Here is a 19,796-nt window from a genome sequence, read left to right as displayed (position 1 = left end):
TGTCATACTTCCCCATATGTTATAAAGTTCATGATACAAGCGATTTTTGTCGTAAAAGTCAATTCTGTATTAAAGAGATTTAAATAATAAGCAAACATTCTTAAGTCTTTCCCCACGTGGTTACGGTTTTGAGTGTTCCTCATCCGTATTTCCATCTAGTATCCTTTTCTTTCTCCTGGGAGACTTTCTTTAGCATTTCTTGCAGTGTGGAACTGTTAGTAATGAATTTTTCAGCATGTGTATGTCTGAACAAGTGTTTTATTTTGCCTTCATTTTTGAAAAGCATACTGGAAGTTTTTTTCTGTGAGTACTCTCAGATGTTGCTCCACTCTTCTTTCTGGTGTTGCTTCTGAAAAGAAATCGGCTGTCCTCTCTATCTTTGCTCCTGTCTTTTTCCTCTGGCTGCTTTTAAGATTTTCTCTTTATCACTGGTTTTGAGCAATTCCATCATGATGTGCCTGGATGTCGTTTCCTTCACATTTCTTGTCTGTGAGCCTCGTAGAGCTTCTGCAGGTTTTCCTGTACTTCCTGTTTTCCAGTGTCTGAAAATAGTTGCTTCAACTATTTTGTCCATTTTTTATTTGTTTAAGGCAAAAGAGTGTATTTCGTCCCTTACAGTCCATCTTGGCCAGAGTAAGAACCTCTAGGATTTTTTTAACCATTAAGTAATATGCTTATTTCAGATAATTTTGGAGATAGGAAGGCATTGATTGTTGTTAATATTGCCTCTGTATTTTATAATAGGTACACAGAATGATTATTTCTATTTGATAGGCAAAGTGGAAAGTTCACAGAATTGAGAATCAAATAAGATGGTGTTCCAAGTATGACACTTAACTAGCTTTATGACCTCGACCTTATTGTTGAAACTTTTTTCGCTTCAGCTTTCTCATCCTCAGCATGGGAATAAGTTATCTTTTCTGGCTTTATAAGGATAGACAGAAATTTGCATAAAGAGCCAGGCATGTAAAGAGTCTGGTATATTGCCAATATCCAATATATGGTTGCTATTATAATTATTCTCCTTCCGGTCGTCTTATAAAAGGCCATAGAAAGTAATGTAGTCGTTCTGGCAAAAGAAGCTGTCTTTAATCAGAGATAATAATTTTCTGAAATTCTTTTATCTCTAGCAAATTTTAAAAAGGAATATTGTTAACTTTGTGTTGTGACAAAATTACATATTTTACACATGTAACTAACTTGATACAGGTCTAACCATGGTTCATCATAACATAGGCAAAACTCGACAAATAAGCAGAAGTTGGCTTACAGCCAACGTGATTTCCTGGTCCACTACAAATTACAAGTACAGAGATGAGTGCTAGAAGCAGACCCACTGACAACAGCAAGAAGTAACAGTTATTACTGTGGCAGAAAAGCTATAAAAAGCAAATATAAAAACTGAAAAAAAGTACAGAAGTGAGGGATCGTAACCATGGAGTCCATTACTCTACAAGCAGTAATGAAAAAGTCATCAAGAAAAGGGTGAAATTGGGTTCATTGTACTTGGCTTAAAAAGAAGAGAATTGTGCGATACAGTTTAGAAAGATTTCCATCTATAAGTTTCTTTTTAAGAAATGTTAACACTTAAAGGAGTAAACATTGGTTAAATAGAAAATTTACAAAATCAAACATCTTAGTTCCTCGATGAGCCTGAGTAAATGAGTTTCCACTCTCCTTGTGGTCCTGTTTAAAAAGCAAAGCCAGCTGACCTTTTGAAATCGTGCTGTAATCTTCACCCTAAGAAAAGTCTATTATATAACATCTTAAGTTCCTTTTGAAAAATAGCACTAGTCTTTTCTGTGTATTCTATATAGGAATAAAAAATTTATTTTTCACCTATTACATTCCATGTTATAGTTTTGTTTGTTTTTTAATTCTTGTATGGCTTACCTAACAGTTTTGCCCAGCTCTTATTTCAGCAGTGTTTTGAGTTCCTATTATGTGGCAAGTCAGGAAGATTGTTCAGACTGGGCTGTGTGGTCAGTGCTTAGCCCACTGTGCAAGTCTGGCGGGCTGCCATGAGCCCCTCACCGTGAGAAGGTGGCATGAAGCATACAAGATGGCTATTTGATACAGTTTTTGTTCTCAGGGATTTATAATTGTACAGAGTTCCAAGAATTGCATAAATTCTTTCCTCATCATATTAGATCACCAACAGACTGCCTAGGCAGACCATCTTTACTTGCTCCCTGCAGAAAAGTGTGCGCTAAGATCTTGTTAGAGAAGAAATGTGTTTAAGGGACCACGTGAAGAATGCGTCTGCCTTTGTTTTCTCCTTTCATTAAAGGCATTTTCCATTATGTTGCGCCGTTACCCTTTACAAACTGAATACCAGAAGAAAACATTTTCTCTCTTGGAGACTTGGTATAATTACTTCCAATAGAGAGTAAGAATTATATAATTCAGTATGTCGCTTGTAAGAGCTAACAATTCTCTCATCTCTGGAATTGTTAGCTCTCACAATTTAAATATGTTTCCCCTTTTCATGGTTTGGTTTTCTATTTCTTGTTTTATAGTCTTATATAATGAATAACTTTTACTCTGGCTTACTTAATGTCTCATTTTGGAAGAATATAGGATTGAAAACTGAAATAAAAATGATAGAACAATTTAAGAGTGTCTGTAAAAATACTCATTTGGCTGTAATCAAGTGCCTGCAATTCATAGTCCGCGGTGCCTTTGAGCACATTATGGGTAATACCTCTAGGGCTTTGAAGTGTAATGCACCACAGTTATTCCTAAAGGGCTATAACAGGGATCTTTCCCACGCCTCCATCATCCCCAAATATCATTATGACAATGAAAACATTGTTCTCTATTAATGGTGGGTTAGAAAGTCTTTCTCTGTCACTGCTGAATATCATTAGGTGTTTAAATGGCTATTGTCTGTAATCATACGATCATTTCAGTTTGGATAGCACTTTTCCCCTCTGCCCACAATTGCTTCAGACCCTTCACATAAAGCTATGCTGTGAACACAAGTATTCCTTCTACAGTGGGGAGTCAGAGGGAAGAAGGTCAAGCTGCAAAGTAGTCATGGTCTTGTAGACCTTTAAACAATGGGAAGATTTGGTTTGTCATTGAGTGAGACATAAGGGGAATCCAAAATAAACATAATAGAAATATGTGTTATATCAGTTTTCTGGTGTGCAGCTGTGTGTGTGTGTGTGTGTGTGTGTGTGTGTCAGTGTGGAAGAAATGAACATTTCAAATGTGGTTGAGTTATCAGAGCATGTAAATTAATGTCAGAGAGCCAAGTTTACATTGTTTTAGGCTTAATTACTAATTACTTAATTACTTTCTATATATTGACATCATGAAACATAAGCTTTTAGTTCTGCCTCTTTGTTTTTGGTATGCTAATTTGTTTTGTTTTAATTATGTGAAGGATAATTACAGAAAAAAATTCTAATGTTCTTCATTGACTGTAAATGCTATCATTAAATACACAGTTTTTATACGCTAACAGCCTGTTCCATAGAGAGCTATCTCCTTTTTTATTTATGGTATATTGAGGTTAATATGTTTTCTAAGATTTATTATTTGGAACTCATTAGATTAAGTTTTAACAAATCATGATAATTTAAAATAATCCATAAGTACTTTAATATCAGAGGTATGCAATTATTTTTGCTAAATTATCATGGCTAAACATACCCAATGAGGTGATTCCCAAACTAAAACTATTTAGCCTCTTACCAATATAGGCAATTCAGCTATGTGTTTCTGAAACATCACCTGTGTAATTCTACCTGAGTTATCAGTGAAGTAAATCTTTGCGAGTTTCTTGGCCTTACAGATTTGGGGAGCCCCAAATTTCAGAGGTTAGGAGAGGAAGTTTCCAGCTTCACAGAAAGCTGAATGGGATCAGGTCACTCACTCCTTCATTGACTTTGCAAATGTGTAGGAAGCACTTACTCTGTACTGTTGTAGCTGCAGGGGATATGCAGGTATTGATCGATATAAGGCGCTTCCCTTAAGGAGCATGTGTTGTTAAGGGGGAAGAAACCTATGGGTACCCATCGCAGTGTTATAAGTGCTATAAAGAAACACGTGCACATGTTGACCCAAAGACAAAAGTAATCTACAAACTGGGTGCCTTGGTCCACGTGGCCTCTCTGGTGTCTTGTGATGCTTCTTTCATCCTTCCTGTCAGTTGCCCGAGTTAGGCAAGGGCAGGGATAGAGAAAATCGGCTTTATAAAAGCTAGAGAAGCAGGCCCAAGGGAAGCTCAGGACCAAAGCTCTCTGAACTGGAGTCCAGGTTCTCTGAGCAACCTGAGCTGAGAATGTGGGAAGAGGGTCATCTCTTCCTTTGTAATTTACTTTAGTGATGTTTGTTCTCATTGATTATATTCACCCCTGCATGTTAAACTTTATAAACTCAGGGACTGAAAGGGCTTTAAGAATCAAGTTTTGTGTTGGCTACAGGGACACGTAAAACAGTACAAATTTATAGATGGCTTAGCTATAAGGTTCTTTTTAGCTAGGAGCCAGCACTAGTGCTATGACAGCATATCTTGAGGCATGGTGCTAAAGTGGATGATATGAAGGGGGAAAAAAGACAAAGGAAGGGATACTCCACATCTTTCCTTTTTTTCTTTTTGACTCAGAAAGACTGAGGAAGTGGAAGGGAAGCAAATGGTTGGAAAGTAAAAATAGGCTGGGATGTAGCTACTGTTAAAACCCACAGGATAATTCATTAGGTTGAAAGTACCTGTGGATGAAGAAATATTAGGATTAGGGGTGCTCAGGCTGGGGGAGTGTTTCAGAGTGCCCCGTGCAGCCTGGCCTTGACAGTGACTTTCTGCTTGGTTTGAATCTGCCTGTAAATTAAGTTAAAGGTCTTGGTAATACGTACAATCATTTGTGTATATTTACTCAATAAAGATTGAGTTGAATTAAGCTCAACGTTTGTGATTTACTCCTAATTAATGCTCAGTATTTCATTATAATGTCTTTAATTTATAAACTTAGAGATAAGAGTTGAGTTTTTGCTAAATCTATGCAGAAATGCAAGTCATTCTGAGAGTCAAAATTATGTTAACATTACAGAGGGTGTCCAAAAAAATTTATACACATTTTAAGAAAGGAAAAAACTATATTACAATTGTAATACTCAATATATACCGATAACAAAAGATGAATACAAGTCACGTTTGACTTCTGCAATTACAAGAAGGGCTCAAAGTGGTTACCATCAGCATGATTTTAATAGAGTGTTTTCCTTTCTTAAAATGTGTATACATTTTTGGGCACCCTCTGTATTTGTGAAATTATAAGCTCTTGTTATACTATTATCTGTTACTGTCCCCATTGATTCATATATGTTAAAAGTGAAGCACCACGGTTGTCTGTTGCAGTGGTTACCATGTACTGTCAGTTCATTAGTGGTCACTTTTTGTCTCTAGCTTTTCAGATTGATTTAATGATGTACAGATTTGAAGTAAAAAAAAAAAAATTAGTTTCAATATTCACCAAAGTGTAGGTGCTCATTTTATTGACCTTTTTGTAAACTAGATGCTTTCTGATGCAGCACCTGGAAAACTGAGAATTGTCCATGGAGATGTGTTGACATTTAAGATAGAAAAGGCTTTTCCAGAAAGTCTTAAAAGACAGTGGGAGGATGGTAAGTCACTTTGGGTTGGTTTTCTTACTTTCTTTTGTAATTATTTATATTAAAAATATATATTACAAATATTCTATACTTATTAAAATTATCTGAACAGAATTAAATAGTTCATATGCACTGTAATTTTTTTTCTGCTTTCCACTTTCTTCTAAATTACAAAATCGAACTACTTTTTCTTCTGATTTGTTTGTCTCATTTTTCAAATGTTTTGGGTTCCACTCAAATAAGCTTGTCATTTTTATGATACCGTATAGGGATGGGGTAAACTAAGAAACGTTTTAGTAAATGAAGCCAGACCCAAACCTTTCTTTAAACTTGACATCCATTGTCTTCCTCACTCTTCATTCGTGGGTTACCTCTGTTCCAGCTCTTTGGACTACAGATAAATAGCCTGTGGTTTTTGCCTCAGAACAAATGGAGGAGCAATTTTGGTACAGTCCATCTGGCTGCCACCGGGTGTCCGGCCTCGCCACGGCCAGGCTCCTTCAGAGTGGTTGGTGCTGCCCTCCCTGCTCCACCTTCCATCACGCCGTTCTCTTCTCAGCGCCCCGCCCCTGCCCCACCAAGCTCCCGTCACAGTGACCTCCTAATTGATTCAAATCTTATCTGACAGTTCCCGGACATCATTTGACTGTTACCTACTCTCTTATGGGAGATTTCTCAGTTCCTGTCTTCTCTAATACGAGGCCCTCCTGTTTTTCCTTTTACGTTGCTGTGAGCTTTTTCTAACTATTCTTTGCTGGGGGTTATTTTTTTTCATGCACCTCTTACATGTTGTTTCTGAGAGATTTTGTTTTTTTTGGTGTGCTCTCTCCTCATGCTGCAGACTTGCCGGGATTACTCCTGTCCTGCCGTTTCACTTCCCACCTACGTATTGCAGACACAACTTTATATCCAGGCTGTATCCCCTTCCTGCACATCTGACCTTTTGACAGTTTCATTTGCGTGCCCCATAGGCACTTTGACCTCGTTGTGTCCAAAGCAAATTATCATTTCCCTCAGACCAACTCTTTTTCATATTTTTCCTAAACCAGAAACCTGAGAACTTCCCTGACTGACTGAACACTAATTAGGCAGAATTTTTTCCTTAATAATTCAAAGCTGATTGCGATAGTATATGGGGGGAGGGGGTTATCACTGTGTGAGGGATATAAATGATAAATGTCTAACTATTACATTGTTTTGTACACCTGAAACTAATAAAAAAAATCCTTATTAAAAAAAAAGAACTGATTGTGGAAAAAAAAGCTTTTGAAGAATAAATGGACTGAAAAATACTCAGCTGTATCTTTGCATGGTTTTACTTGATGCTATTAATATTTAGTTTGATTTTACTCTTAACTAAGATTGTATTCAGAATATATTGATGAAACCATTCCAAGTTGTTTTCTCTCCTGCCCACCAGATCCTCCAAATGTACATATTATCGGGAATCTGCCTTTCAGTGTATCAACTCCACTGATTATCAAGTGGCTTGAAAACGTTTCCCAGAGAGACGGACCCTTTGCTTATGGCAGAACCCAGATGACATTGACTTTTCAAAAGGAAGTAGCAGAGGTAAGGTTTAACTTTTTCCAGCTATTTCATCACGTGATGAAATTCCAAAACAAAATAGTACTGCATTTTTATCACAGACTGTTTTCTAAGTTAGTTACACACACGGAAAAACCCAACAGTAGCTCAACCAAAAGTGAAGCGTGTAGTGTTGACAGATGTAATCGTTGTAAGCTCTCCGTGGAGAACGTGAATGATGTGCTGTTGGGTAAGAAGGCAGTATAGTAACTATAGGACACAACGGCCGTGGAACAACCAGAGAAAGATGGAACCTGTGGAGGAAGACACCCTGTGCAACGCTGGTGATGCGTTAATACATAGGGCATGATGTGTGATATGTTATAATTGATGCGTTAAACTTAATAGGATGATAAAGAATGTTATAACTGACTTGGAGCTGAGAAAGGAAGGGGGTTGGTGTCTCATTCAGTATGTAGACTTTCATCTAATCCCACATTCCGAAGGCTGGAGTGTTCAAGTTCCCTCTCCAGGAAGTAAACCTACAGGGTAGTCGAGGGCAGTTTTTGAGCTGCAGAGGTTGAGGAGGGGCTATGCAGACTGTAATTGTTTTAAAAAAAATTATTGTGACATACAAATGGAAAAAAGAATATAATGTATATATGTGGCTTAACAAAAAGAACACCTGCGTTCCCACTACACAAGTCAAGTTAATAATTAATCACCAACATCTTTGACACCCTTCTGTATGCCTCATTTTGATTCTATCTCCTGTCCCCCGCCTACTACCAAGGTAATCAGTACCATGAATTTGGAGTTTGTTATTCTCTGCATAGTTTGTCACGTAGATTCTTATCTGTATAATTAATGTACTTTAGTTTTGTCCATTTTTGACCTTTATACAAATGGATTAATACAGTATGTATCCTTTTTATTCTGATTTCCTCATGTTGCTCATAAGCTGTGGTTTATTTGTTTAGCTAATATATACTGCCCACTCTTTGATTATGTCATAATTTATCTGTCCGTTCTTCTGTTTGGGGGCCCTGAATTTCAATGTTTTGTCATGAACATTCTTACATTTGTGTCAGCTAGAGCACATAGCCAAGATATCTCTAGAATATATTCCCAGGAGGAGAAATGCTGGATTGGAAAGTCTGCAAATCTTCACCCTTGCTAGATAATGCTAAATCATTCTCAAAAGTCCTTATGCCTATTTCTATTCCCGTCAACTGTGTGTGCGAGTTCACTTTGATCCATATCCTTGCCAGTCCTTGCTATTGCCAGACGTATATTTTTGTTAATCTGGGGAGAATGGTGTTGTCAGTGTGGTTTTATTTTGTTTTTTGATGATTTCTAATGAAATTGAGCACCGTTTTACATGTTTATTGGCCTTTTGGGTAACTTCTGTTTTTGTGAAGTACATGCCTTTTGCGCATTTATTTTTTCCTCATTGACTTGGAGGAGTTCTTACATATTCTTGCCAGTCCTTTATTAGTGAACTGTGGTACAGATATTCTTCCATCCACCATGACATGTTGTTACGGTCTTTTTATAAGTGTCTTTTGAGGAGCCGATGTTTGTAATCTTAAATGTATGGCTCGTGCTATTTGTGTCTTGATGAAGAAATACTTTTATATCCTGAGATCATGAAGCTATTCTTCTATGTTATCTTCTAGAAGCTTTGTTGTTTCACCTTTCACATTTATGTCTATAATCCACTCGGGGTTGATTTTTGTGTATGGTTGAAGTAGAAGCCCATTTTACTATTGTTAGCGTATGATTCCAATTAACCTAGTGCCATTTATTGAAAAGTATGCCCTTCACTGACCTTTATCAAAAGCCTATATAAGCAGTGGTCTGTTAGAGACACCAAGAAGAAAGATGATGTGAAATCTAGGAAACAGAACGCCCAGTACAGAAGACAGAAGAGGGAATCTTTAGGAAGAATATTCTGTTCACATCAGAGCAGATCAAGAATTTGGTAAAATTACCTATTGTTTGCATATATTCAAGGAATAGTTACACAGGTTGGGGAAAGTTTAAGATTGAATTAGTGAAAAATAGGAAACTATAGTAAGGATTGATGTAAATAAAAAATATAACTATTGGAAAGAGAAGTGAAAAATACTTGGAGATAAATATTTATTTTGGAAACAAGAAAAAAACAAAAGAAGGACAATATAAAAATAACCACAAAACTTTACTGTGAGTCTCGAAAAATCACTGAGATAAATCAAGAGAAATATCATAGCCCTGGAAGGAAAAATGGTTAGTGTAAAGATGCTTGTTTTTTTCAAATTATGTGTTACAATAACATCGTAAAGTATAGTGAAGTTCCAGCGTTCACCTGGAGAGACGGACCTGCAAGAATGGGTAAGAAATTTTGAAAAAGAAGAGCAATGAGAGAAGACTTGCCTATCAAATGTTAAAACGTATTGTAAAGCTCTAGTATAGTAATCAGAGCTCTGCGACGCAGCGTAAGACAGGTCAGTGGCTAGATTAGAAGGCCGGGAATCAGACCACTTAGCATACGCGTGTTATAACGATCAGATTCTAAATCAGAGAAAACAAAGAATTATTTAGCAAATGCATGGATATTTGGTTAACTCTTATGAAAAAAATATAGCAATTCATCATATGTAAAAATTCCAATTACTGTGTCTTCCAATTCACCACACATTTCTGTGGTGTCTAGTCTTATTAATTCTACTCTGTCATTTCAGATATTGCATTTTTATCTCTAGAAGTTCTAGTTGGGTCTTATTCTCCCTGAAAATAAGACCAAGTCTTATATTAATTTTTGCTCCAAAAGACACATTATGGCTTGTGTCCAGGCGATGTCATTCTGAAAAATCATGCTAGGGATTATTTTCCAGTTAGGGCTTATTTTCAGGGAAACACGGTAACTTTCCTTTCTCTCTCATATTCATGTTTTCCTTGGCATCTTTGTGCATGTGTATAATATACATAGCTGTTTTAAGACCTTGCCTACTAATTTCATTACCTCTGTCATTTCTGTATTGTTTCACCAGTTGACATTTTCCCCCACTTTGCCATGGGTCCCATTTTTCTGCTTCTTTGCAAGTCTCATAATTTTTGACAAGATATCAAATATTGTGAGGTTTTTGGTTTTTTAATGTTGAGGGCTGGATTTTGTAGTATTGAGTTGAGTGGTGGGTTTGTTTGGGCATATAGATCCGTGTTTCCCTGAAAATAAGACCTGGCCGGACAATCAGCTCTGACGCGTCTTTTGGAGCAAAAATTAACATAAGACCCGGTCTTGTTTTACTATAATGTAATGTAATGTAATAATGTTGTAATGTAATGTAATAATATAATCCTGGGTCTTATATTAATTTTTGCTCCAAAAAGCACATTAGAGCTGATGGTCTGGCTAGGTCTTATTTTCGGGGAAACACGGTAAGTTACTTGCAGATTGCTTCGAGTCTTACTTTTAAGCTTTTTGTGACTAGCGCAGAGCAGCTTTTAATCTGAGGGTAATTAAGTCTCACTACTAAGTTGTGACCTTTCTGAGGAATCCACCCAGCGCCCTGTGTAGTCTAGGGCTCTCCACTTTAGCTCTTAGGAATGAAAACTATTTCCAGTTCTTGGTGAATCCATTTTCTCCTACTGCTTTCCAGCGGTACTTTCTCCAGCCTCCCAGGCTTCCCCAAGTGTTGAGGAATTAACCTCGTGCTCTCCCAGACCTGTGTGTGCTCAGCCAAAGAGTTGAAGGAGCGTATCTCTGAGTTCTCACTCACTTCCTTGCGCTCTCTCCCTCCCCCACCCGTTTGTTCCCATATCTCCAGTGGTTGGCCCCACAGATGTGGCTGCCTGGGCCTCCCCGAACTCCGGCCTCTGTCTCCTCAGGTCAGGGAGACCTCTGGGCTCTACGTTGTTCCTCTGCCTTGTGCTCCAGCCTGACAGTGGCCTCCAGGCCCTAAGCTGGGCAGGCGTTCGGCTCCCCTCTCCCTGTCAGTGATCGCATCTAACGCTACAGGTTGTCCCATCTATGAAAACTTGTTTCATATATTTTATTCAACTTCATGATTGTTTCTGTATAAAACTTTTTAATATCAGAATTTGTTTGAGGACAGACTACAATAGTTCAATTCTTTAGTTTCTGTATAAAACTTTAATATCAGAATTTGTTTGAGAATAGACTACATTAGTTCAATTCTTTAGATGCCTTGCTCTCAAATACTGTATGAGTGCATCATGAGAATTTTGCTTCTTAGGTCCATCCCTCTCTCTCTACCCATCTTCCCCTTGAGAGCAGTGATTCTCAAGGGAGTGATTTTGCCCCACCCACACCTTGGGGACATTTTTGGTTGTCACAGGTGGGGGGGGTTGCTTCTGGTGTCTAGTAGATAGAAATGAGGGATGCTGGTAAACATCCTTCAGTGCACGGACAGCCCCCCACAACAAAGAATTATTCAGCATTGACCAGCCCAAAATGTCAATACTGCCGAGGTTGAGAAATTTTGCTTTAGATTATTTGGCCATAAAATCCATCTCAAAAATGGAGGACCTTTTAGTGTTTGTTAGAAACTCTAAGATGACATCTCTGCTTTCCAAAGGACTTTGGAATCTGAGCTCATGAATTTGTTCATTCTCCTCTGTTGGCTTGAATTGAGGCCATGCTAATAGTTTTCTTTGTTGGTTTTCTCAACCTTTGGATTTGTCCTTGTTTTTTTCTTTTTTCTTCCCTCAGCGGACATGATTATTATAGTATTTCTGTTCTTGAATAACAACAGAGATGCAAAATAATATGTACTCTGATTCTTTTTTGGTAAAGAGCAAAGTAACAGGCTTAAGAGGTGGAGTAAAATTTTCAGTGACTCAGAATGTTACTTGCAGTTATTAATAATAGTGTTGTTTCAACTTCACTGTATGCAATTATTTTTCTTTAACAAAAAAAAAGTTGATTTTAGTTAATTTTTAGTATGAATATTGAAAGGAGTTTCTATTGAGCCCATAATTTATGGCATGCTTTAGAAGTACAGATAACACTTGTCCTCTGACTGATTTTTCACATTTTGCAAGTGAAAATTTCAGTGTGAGACTACATAGCATGATTTTTTTATATACCCTCTCTTTGTTCTTGGCAATTCTATTTGTAGTTTTGCCACCGAAAGCTCTTTTAAACTTTCTTTGCTGGGCTTTGTGAGTTACAACTAAATGAGCATCATTACAGAAATAAATGACCGCTCTCCTCTGACTCCATTCTGTCTAGGACTGTGCTGTCTAAACGTAAGGATTCAGCTCACACACACTAAGGGACATACAGACAGTATATAGTTACATGTCATGGAATAGAATCAGACTGGGTAGCTATAAATGAAACCTTAACAAATCTCATCTAACCTTACTGTGTAGATGATGAAACTGAGACTCAGTAATTTAATGCATTCAGAAAGGTCATGGAGCTAAAGTTACAAGGAAAGCTGCACTTGAACACAGGTCATATGTTTCTGCTAAGGTCATGATGCTCACCTTCTCCGTGTGGCTGGACCTATAGTCTTTTCTTTCTGGGTCCAGCATCAGCCTCTTTATCTCCTACCATCTCCAGGGGACCCTAGCAGTTTAATAGTCACATCCCTAGCAGGGAGAGAGTCACCTCTTCATTAATTACATAGTTTCTCTTTGTCTCTGATATGGGCTGTTACACTTTTCAAAAATAAGCCATTTTTTTCTACTTGTACTTAAAAATTTTTAGATGAATCAGGAAAAAGAAAGCAACACTGTCCTTGCAAATTCTTTGACCCCTTTTATTTTTATATTCAGAATGCTTTTAAAAGCTCAAGGGTTAGCGGTTTCCTTTTACTGAAAAATTAAGGTTTGGTTTCCTGGCCTTTTTGCTGTTGCAGTCATCTATCTTATAATGGAGTTTGAATTTTCATAGCTTTACCTATAATATCTGTACCACAGAAATATCCATTCAGTTAGAATGGTTGATTGAGCACTTAACTCTTATGCTAGCTTCTAATGAACTCCTTTGCAGAGGTTTCTGGTCTGTGGCTTCAATTGTTCTTTAATGAGTTAGGGCAGGTGTGTGTGCTGCTTCCTTCTAAATTAAGCCATATGGTTCACATGTTTTCATCTCTACACCATGCGCGTATTTACTTCAAAGATTGGATGGGTCAAGTTAATAGTCAGGACCGCCCCTGCCCTGGCAGGAATAGATGCGTAGCACATAAGTGAAATGACTTAAATGTCTGTGTCTTGTTTTGTTTTGGTTTTGTTTTTAGTTTCAGGTTGTACAAAACAGTGTAATAGTTAGACATTTACACCCCTCACAAAGTGATAACCCCCCTCCCCCAATCTGCTACCCCTCTGACATCGTATATGCTGTTACAATTCCATTGACTATTCCCTATGCTGCACTCCACATCCTGTGACTACATGTATATATGTATACAGAGGGTGCCAAAAAATGTATATACATTTTAAGAAAGGAAAAAACTATTAAAATTGTAATACTCAATATATATAGATAACAAAAGATGAATACAAGTCACGTTCGACGTCTGCAATTACAAGAGATGCTCCAGAGTGGTTACCATCAGTGTCCAGACATTTCTGATTATGGCAAACTACTGCTTGAGCAATGCTGACCAAAGTGTCCACTTGTATACTTTTTTTGGCACCCCTGGTATATATTTTTAATTATAGTTGACGTTCCATATTATTCAGCTTCAGATGTACACTGCAGTGGTCAGGCATCTGCACCGTCCATAAAGCTGTCTCCCTAATATGACAAGTGCCCATCTGACTCCCTACAAAATCTTTACAATATTATTGATGATATTCCCCAAACTGTATTTCATATCCCCATGGCTAAATTGTGATTACTAATTTGTACTTTCTAATCCCTTTTCCTTCTTCCCCTCCCACCTAGCAATTCTCAGTTTTGTTTTGTTTTTCCCTATATCTCCAAGTCTATTTCTGTTTATTCGTTTATCCCGTTCTTCAGATTCTACATATAAGTGAGATCATAAGGTATTTGTCTTTCTCCGTCTGATTTATTTCACGTATCGTAATGTTCTCTAGGTCCTTCCATATCGTTGCAAATGATAACATTTCATTCTTCTTTATGGCCAAGTAATACTCCCATTGTATAAATATACCACTGTTTTCTTTATTCAGTTACCTATTGATGGGCATTTCGGTTGTTTCCATATCTTGTAATCAGCAAGCTCCCAACTAACAAAAGCTTCACAGGTGAATTTTACCAAATATTCAAAAAAGAATTTTCACTTATTCTCAAATTATTCCAAAAAATCCAGAAGAAGGGAAGGCTCCCAAGCTCATTTTACAAGGCTGCTATCACCTTGATCCCCAAACCAGACAAAGACATTACAAATAAAGAAAGCTATAGGCTGATATCCCTAATGAACATAGATGTAAAAATCCTCAACAAAATATTAGCAAACCAAATCCAGCTATACATTAAAAATATCATACACCATGACCAAGTGGGATTCATTCCTGATATGCCAGGTAGGTTCGATATCCACAAATCAATTAACATGACACACCACATTAACAAAATGAAAAATAAAAATCATATGGTCATATCAATAGATGCAGAAAAAGTATTTGACAAAATCCAGCATCCGTTTATGATAAAAACTCTGAGCAAAGTGGGAATAGAGAGATCATATCTCAACACAATAAAGGCCAAATATGATAAACCCTCAGTTAGAATCATATTCAATGGGGAAAAGCTAAAACCATTCCCCTTAAGATCAGGAACAAGGCAAGGTTGCCCACTTTCTCCACTTCTATTCAACATAGTACTGGAAGTTCTAGCCACAGCAGTCAGACAAGAAAAAGAAATAAAAGGCATCCAACTTGAAAAGAAGAAAGTAAAATTGTCATTATATGCAGATGACATGATATTATATATAGAGAATTCCAAAGACTCCACCAAAAAACTATTATTAGAATTGATAAATGACTTTCGTAAAGTAGCATGATACAAAATTTATATTCAGAAATCAGTTGCATTTGTATACACCAATTAAATGTGTCTTTATCAAATTAGCTTACTTCAATACCTCACTGGATTGCTTTTTTGGTTAAAGTGATTTTTAAATCTCTTGAAATCATCAGTGGAAACATACCTTTCAGATGTAAAGTAAAAAAAAAGGTAGAAAATACAGGATGAAATATTAATTTTTAAAATCTGGGCATTTTTTTTGGTTCATTTTCCAATTTTGTGATTATATTCATGCTAGATTTCACGTTTATACAACTGCTTTGATCTGTGCTAGTTTGCCTAGTGCATTTTGAATTAATTTTGTACCAGTGGTAAGATTAACCTCCTTTTTAAATAAAGAACTAGAAATATTTTTGACCACTTGATCCATAACCTTATTTTACTTAAATCTATACTTTTATTATTTGTGTTTATATTTTTGATATTTGTTTGAGATATATATATATATATATATATATATATATATATATATATATATATAGTTTTTGGTTTCACATTTTAGTAAGGAGATTATTTTGTCAGATATACTCATCACTTGTCTTAATCTCAACTTCCCAATAATTTCAGCTGTCCAAATACAGACAAGAGCCAGGTAATTTAAAAGAAAAAGGAATGAGATAAAAGGGTGGCTTCTGAGTAAAAAAATAGATGCTACAAAATCTGTTAACTTAGCCCGTAGGAAATTTTCTCAGCATCTCAGATTAAAACCTATTTTTAGTCTTACTTAAGGCAAAATCGCGTAAAAGCCAAATTATGTGATTTTCATGCCCACAGCGGGTCAGAAGCAGCAAAGTAAAAGGGTCTATTAGAGGTTAGCACATGACCGTGAAGGAGGGAAGAGAAAAGCCAGCACAGTACACACAATGCAGAAAGCGCTGCTGACCATTAGTGGTGAGGCGCACCGCCTGTGTACCTAGCCCAGGATGACTCCAGTGGTGTTGACCCCACGTCATTCAGAAGAGGTGCAGAATGTCTAGTGAGCTCTCAGAACACAGGAGGATTTCAGAAAGATAAGTTTCCCTAATTTTTTTGTCCAGCTTTGTCCAGTCTTAACATATTGCCATTTTTCATATCTTTTTAAGAAATAAAATAATGTAGATATGTTTGGAGCCTTTTATCCCCTTTCTTTTCCTCCCATGATTTGTACAGTCTTAAAATTTATATTCGTTATTCCAATGCTTGCTCTCTCTCTCTCTCTCTCTCTCCTCTCTCTCTCTCTCTCTCTCTCTCTCTCTCCCTCCCCCCCCTCTCTGTCTTTCTCTCTCTCTCTCTCTCACACACACACACACACTAAGAAGTAATCTTTTGAAGTTTTTATATAAATGAAGTCATATTGTACATATTTTCTGTCAATTATATTTTATTCTATTTTGGGATCTATGTTGGTAACCCTTGTTATTCATTGTAACTAGTAGTATTTAGTATTCCACTGCCAAAATTATCACCATTTACTTACTAAGTCACCTGTTGACGGACCTTCATGTTTTTCCACTTTTTTTTTGTCTCACACATAATGTCGCAGTGAACGTTCTTCCACATATCTCCTGTGTAGGCATGTAAACTGTTCTCCAGGACGTATTCCTAAAGGTAGACAGACCTAAAGGATCATGAGGGCTTAGTGAACTCTAGCTTCACTATATACGTCGCCAAATTATGTCCCAATGTGCTTGTACTAACCTCCCCCCTCACCAGCCACCTATGAGAGTCCCTGCTGCTCCATGTACTCGCCAATACTAGGTTCTACCAGGTTCTTGTTGTTTAAATTTTGTTCACTTCATGGGTATGAAATTGTATCTCATTATGGTTTTAATTTGCATGTCCCTAATTTGCAATGGTTGAGCATAATTTATGGTTATGGTTTTTGAGTTACTGTTCACATAGTTTCTATTAGTTGTTTATCTTTTGATTATGATCAGACTGGATTAATTAATTATTTGCTAAAATTCTTTTTTGTCTTTCCGTAGAGACTTACAGCCGGTACAGGAAGCAAACAGCGAAGTCGCCTCTCTGTTATGGCCCAGTACCTCTGCAGCGTTCAGCACGTCTTTACAATTCCAGGTCGGGCTTTTGTCCCCAAACCAGAGGTACGAGTGTCTGTGTGTTTGTGTAAGACCCAGTTATGTTAGAAACCAAGAACTTTAATTTTAGGCTTTTATATTTACGGTTATTACCATAACCCAGAATCTTTAGGCTACCTAATTTTACCAAGGGTTTCTTAGAGTGGATATTAGAATATTTTTTAATGTAAAGTTTCTAATTCTATTTTAATTACCCTGTTGAGGGTATTTGATGGTGTTTAGAGGTTGTTATCCCCTTTATCTTTGATTTAGGGATAAGGTACCCTTGTTAGTTAATTAAACGTTCTTTCCTCTAAGATGAAGGCTTTGTGAAAATATTTATTATTTGGAAAAAGAGCTAGCTATGTCTTTGGCTCTCTTTTTTTTTGAAGGATGCTTGCTTTTTGGCAAATTAAACATATGCATAGTAATTTTCTTTACGTGCTTTTCATCTGATTGTAAATATTACATGCAGAGGATTTATTTAATCTAGGAAGTAAGTTATCAAGGTGGAGAGAAAATGTATTATGATAAAGGAAAACAGTAAATCAAAGGATTAAATTTTAGTTCTGAAAGAATTCTCTGCTCTGAAGTAGTTTTACCATATTAGGGCAGACCAGGAACACTCTGAGGAAAGCCAGAAAATATTTGGATGATAAGTACATTAAACACTGTTTTTAAAAATTTGTTTTCTTGAGAAAAGGGAAGAGTTTTTACAGAGATGATAAAATTACGGTACCAGGCTGCCCCTTGTGCTAAACCCTCTGAAAGCAAAAAGAGAAAGTCATAATGACAGATAACCACAACACAAGGTAAAATAGGCCATGTTCTAAAACAGAGGTCAGGAAGTTTCCTGGGGGAGTTGAGAGAGAGGTGTCTATAGATGCTCATCAGAAATTGACTAAAATTCAATACCTATTCTCAGCCAAAACTCTTTAACACTTAGATAAAGAGAATTTCTTTTGTCATATGACAAGAAGAGCTTATTTATAACCACCTTAGGATTTGCCTGTGAGATTCTGTTATCCCTTCTGTCCGTCAGTCTTTGGTTTTAACAAACTTAATCGCACTTTAATGGCAGAACTTTCGCCCCTGTGGAACTATTACAATTCTGTGCTGACAAGGTGAACAAAAGTCTTGCCAAACTCTTCACTCCTTCTCTAATGCAGTCCCCAAAATTTGAACCCAGAATTATTTTCTATATACAGAAAACACAACCTCTTAGGCTCTTAAAATTAGATTGATTGGTCTACGCTAATGTTTCTGAAACTACTGGAGTTTCTAATTATGGATTTTAAGTTAGAATTTTTAAAATTTTGTATTTTCACTGTTGAGTTAATAAAATGATTATTACAGGATAAAATGTCCATTTAACAGTGCAAATTTACAACTAAAAAGTGCTTCCAGGAGAGAATTAAACTTTTTTTTAAAGTTGCTCAAGCTGGCATCTAAAGACCCCTGAGAATCCACATATTTCTAGGGTTTCATAGTAACTTTTTTTTCAGCTAACCTGCATATTGCTCAATTTGAGAAATACCGAGCTATTAGCTATTCTTTCAAAAGTCTGCTGTCATCTTTTTTCTTTTATAAATTGTGGTCATGGGTCTGGTGATCTAACATCCTTCCCACAGAATGAACAGATGTTAGTTCTGACCACTATTCTGTACTCCAACCTAGTAGAAAAGTCACTTAGCTGTAATATGAGATTTGCAACAGGCTCTTTTGATTGACATGAGAAAGGCAGCATTCTCTAGTGGAGGAACTAGAAGTACTTTGAAGTAAGCTAGACCTACTGGAATTCCAGCGCTCCTGGTTAAGAGAACTTGGTCACGTTAATAGGCTGAGTTTTAATACATCAAATTAGGGCAAGAATATTGCCCTTGAAGGGTTGTTGTGAGGAATAGAGGTAATCAATGTAAAGGGCCTGATATGAGCATCAGGCATGGAGGCAGGCAGTGGAAGGGAGGTATTACTGTTAGGATTATAAACAAATATCTGGACCAAGGTGTAATATCCTGTTAGAGTAGTGCAGATTATAATTTTAAGACATAAATTTTAAGACATAATTTATATCTAATTTTGCCTATAATGTATAGTATAGGAAGCATGTTACTCCTAAACATGGTGAAGATTTAAAGCATAAATTGTATCAGCACAATTTTAGATGAATTAACGGTGATACACCCGTGACATATTATAGAGAAAAGGTCGGGACTTGAGGCATCCATGACTGGCCTTTGAGGGCAGCCGTTTAGAGGCTTTCCATGGTGCTTGCACAGCTATTGAGGGCTGGACCTATGTATGAAATAGTCTTGAGCTTAGTAAATGGATGGGTCCACATAGAAACAGCTATTTTTCGGGGCAGCTGGATGGCTCAGTTGGTTAGAATGTGAGCTCTCAACAACAAGGTTGCCAGTTCAACACCCCCCCCCCCCCCCCCGTTATGGGATGGTGGGCTGTGCCCCTGCAACTAAAGATTGAAAATGGCAACTGGACTTGGAGCTGAGCTGTGCCCTCCACAACTAGATTGAAGGACAACAACTTGGAGCTGATGGACCCTGGAGCAACACACTGTTCCCCAATAA

General features: G+C 37.0%; 1 protein-coding gene across 2 annotated transcripts in view; it reads left to right on the top strand.

Moving 5' to 3' along the window:
- Window positions 1-19,796, top strand: part of TFB1M (transcription factor B1, mitochondrial) — a 54,028-nt gene that overhangs the window by 10,908 nt on the left and 23,324 nt on the right. For both annotated transcript variants that reach the window (XM_019749250.2, XM_074333737.1), the window contains exons 3-5: window positions 5,523-5,631; window positions 7,040-7,191; window positions 17,119-17,238. In XM_019749250.2, the coding sequence (XP_019604809.2) occupies window positions 5,523-5,631; window positions 7,040-7,191; window positions 17,119-17,238 (381 nt within the window). The remainder of the gene's footprint in view (window positions 1-5,522; window positions 5,632-7,039; window positions 7,192-17,118; window positions 17,239-19,796) is intronic.

Source organism: Rhinolophus sinicus, linkage group LG05 (genome assembly GCF_036562045.2).
Source record: "Rhinolophus sinicus isolate RSC01 linkage group LG05, ASM3656204v1, whole genome shotgun sequence".
In the NCBI taxonomy this organism is placed as follows: domain Eukaryota; kingdom Metazoa; phylum Chordata; class Mammalia; order Chiroptera; family Rhinolophidae; genus Rhinolophus; species Rhinolophus sinicus.
The sequence above is the reverse complement of the archived record's forward strand: the minus strand, read 5'-3'. Positions and strand labels throughout refer to the sequence as shown.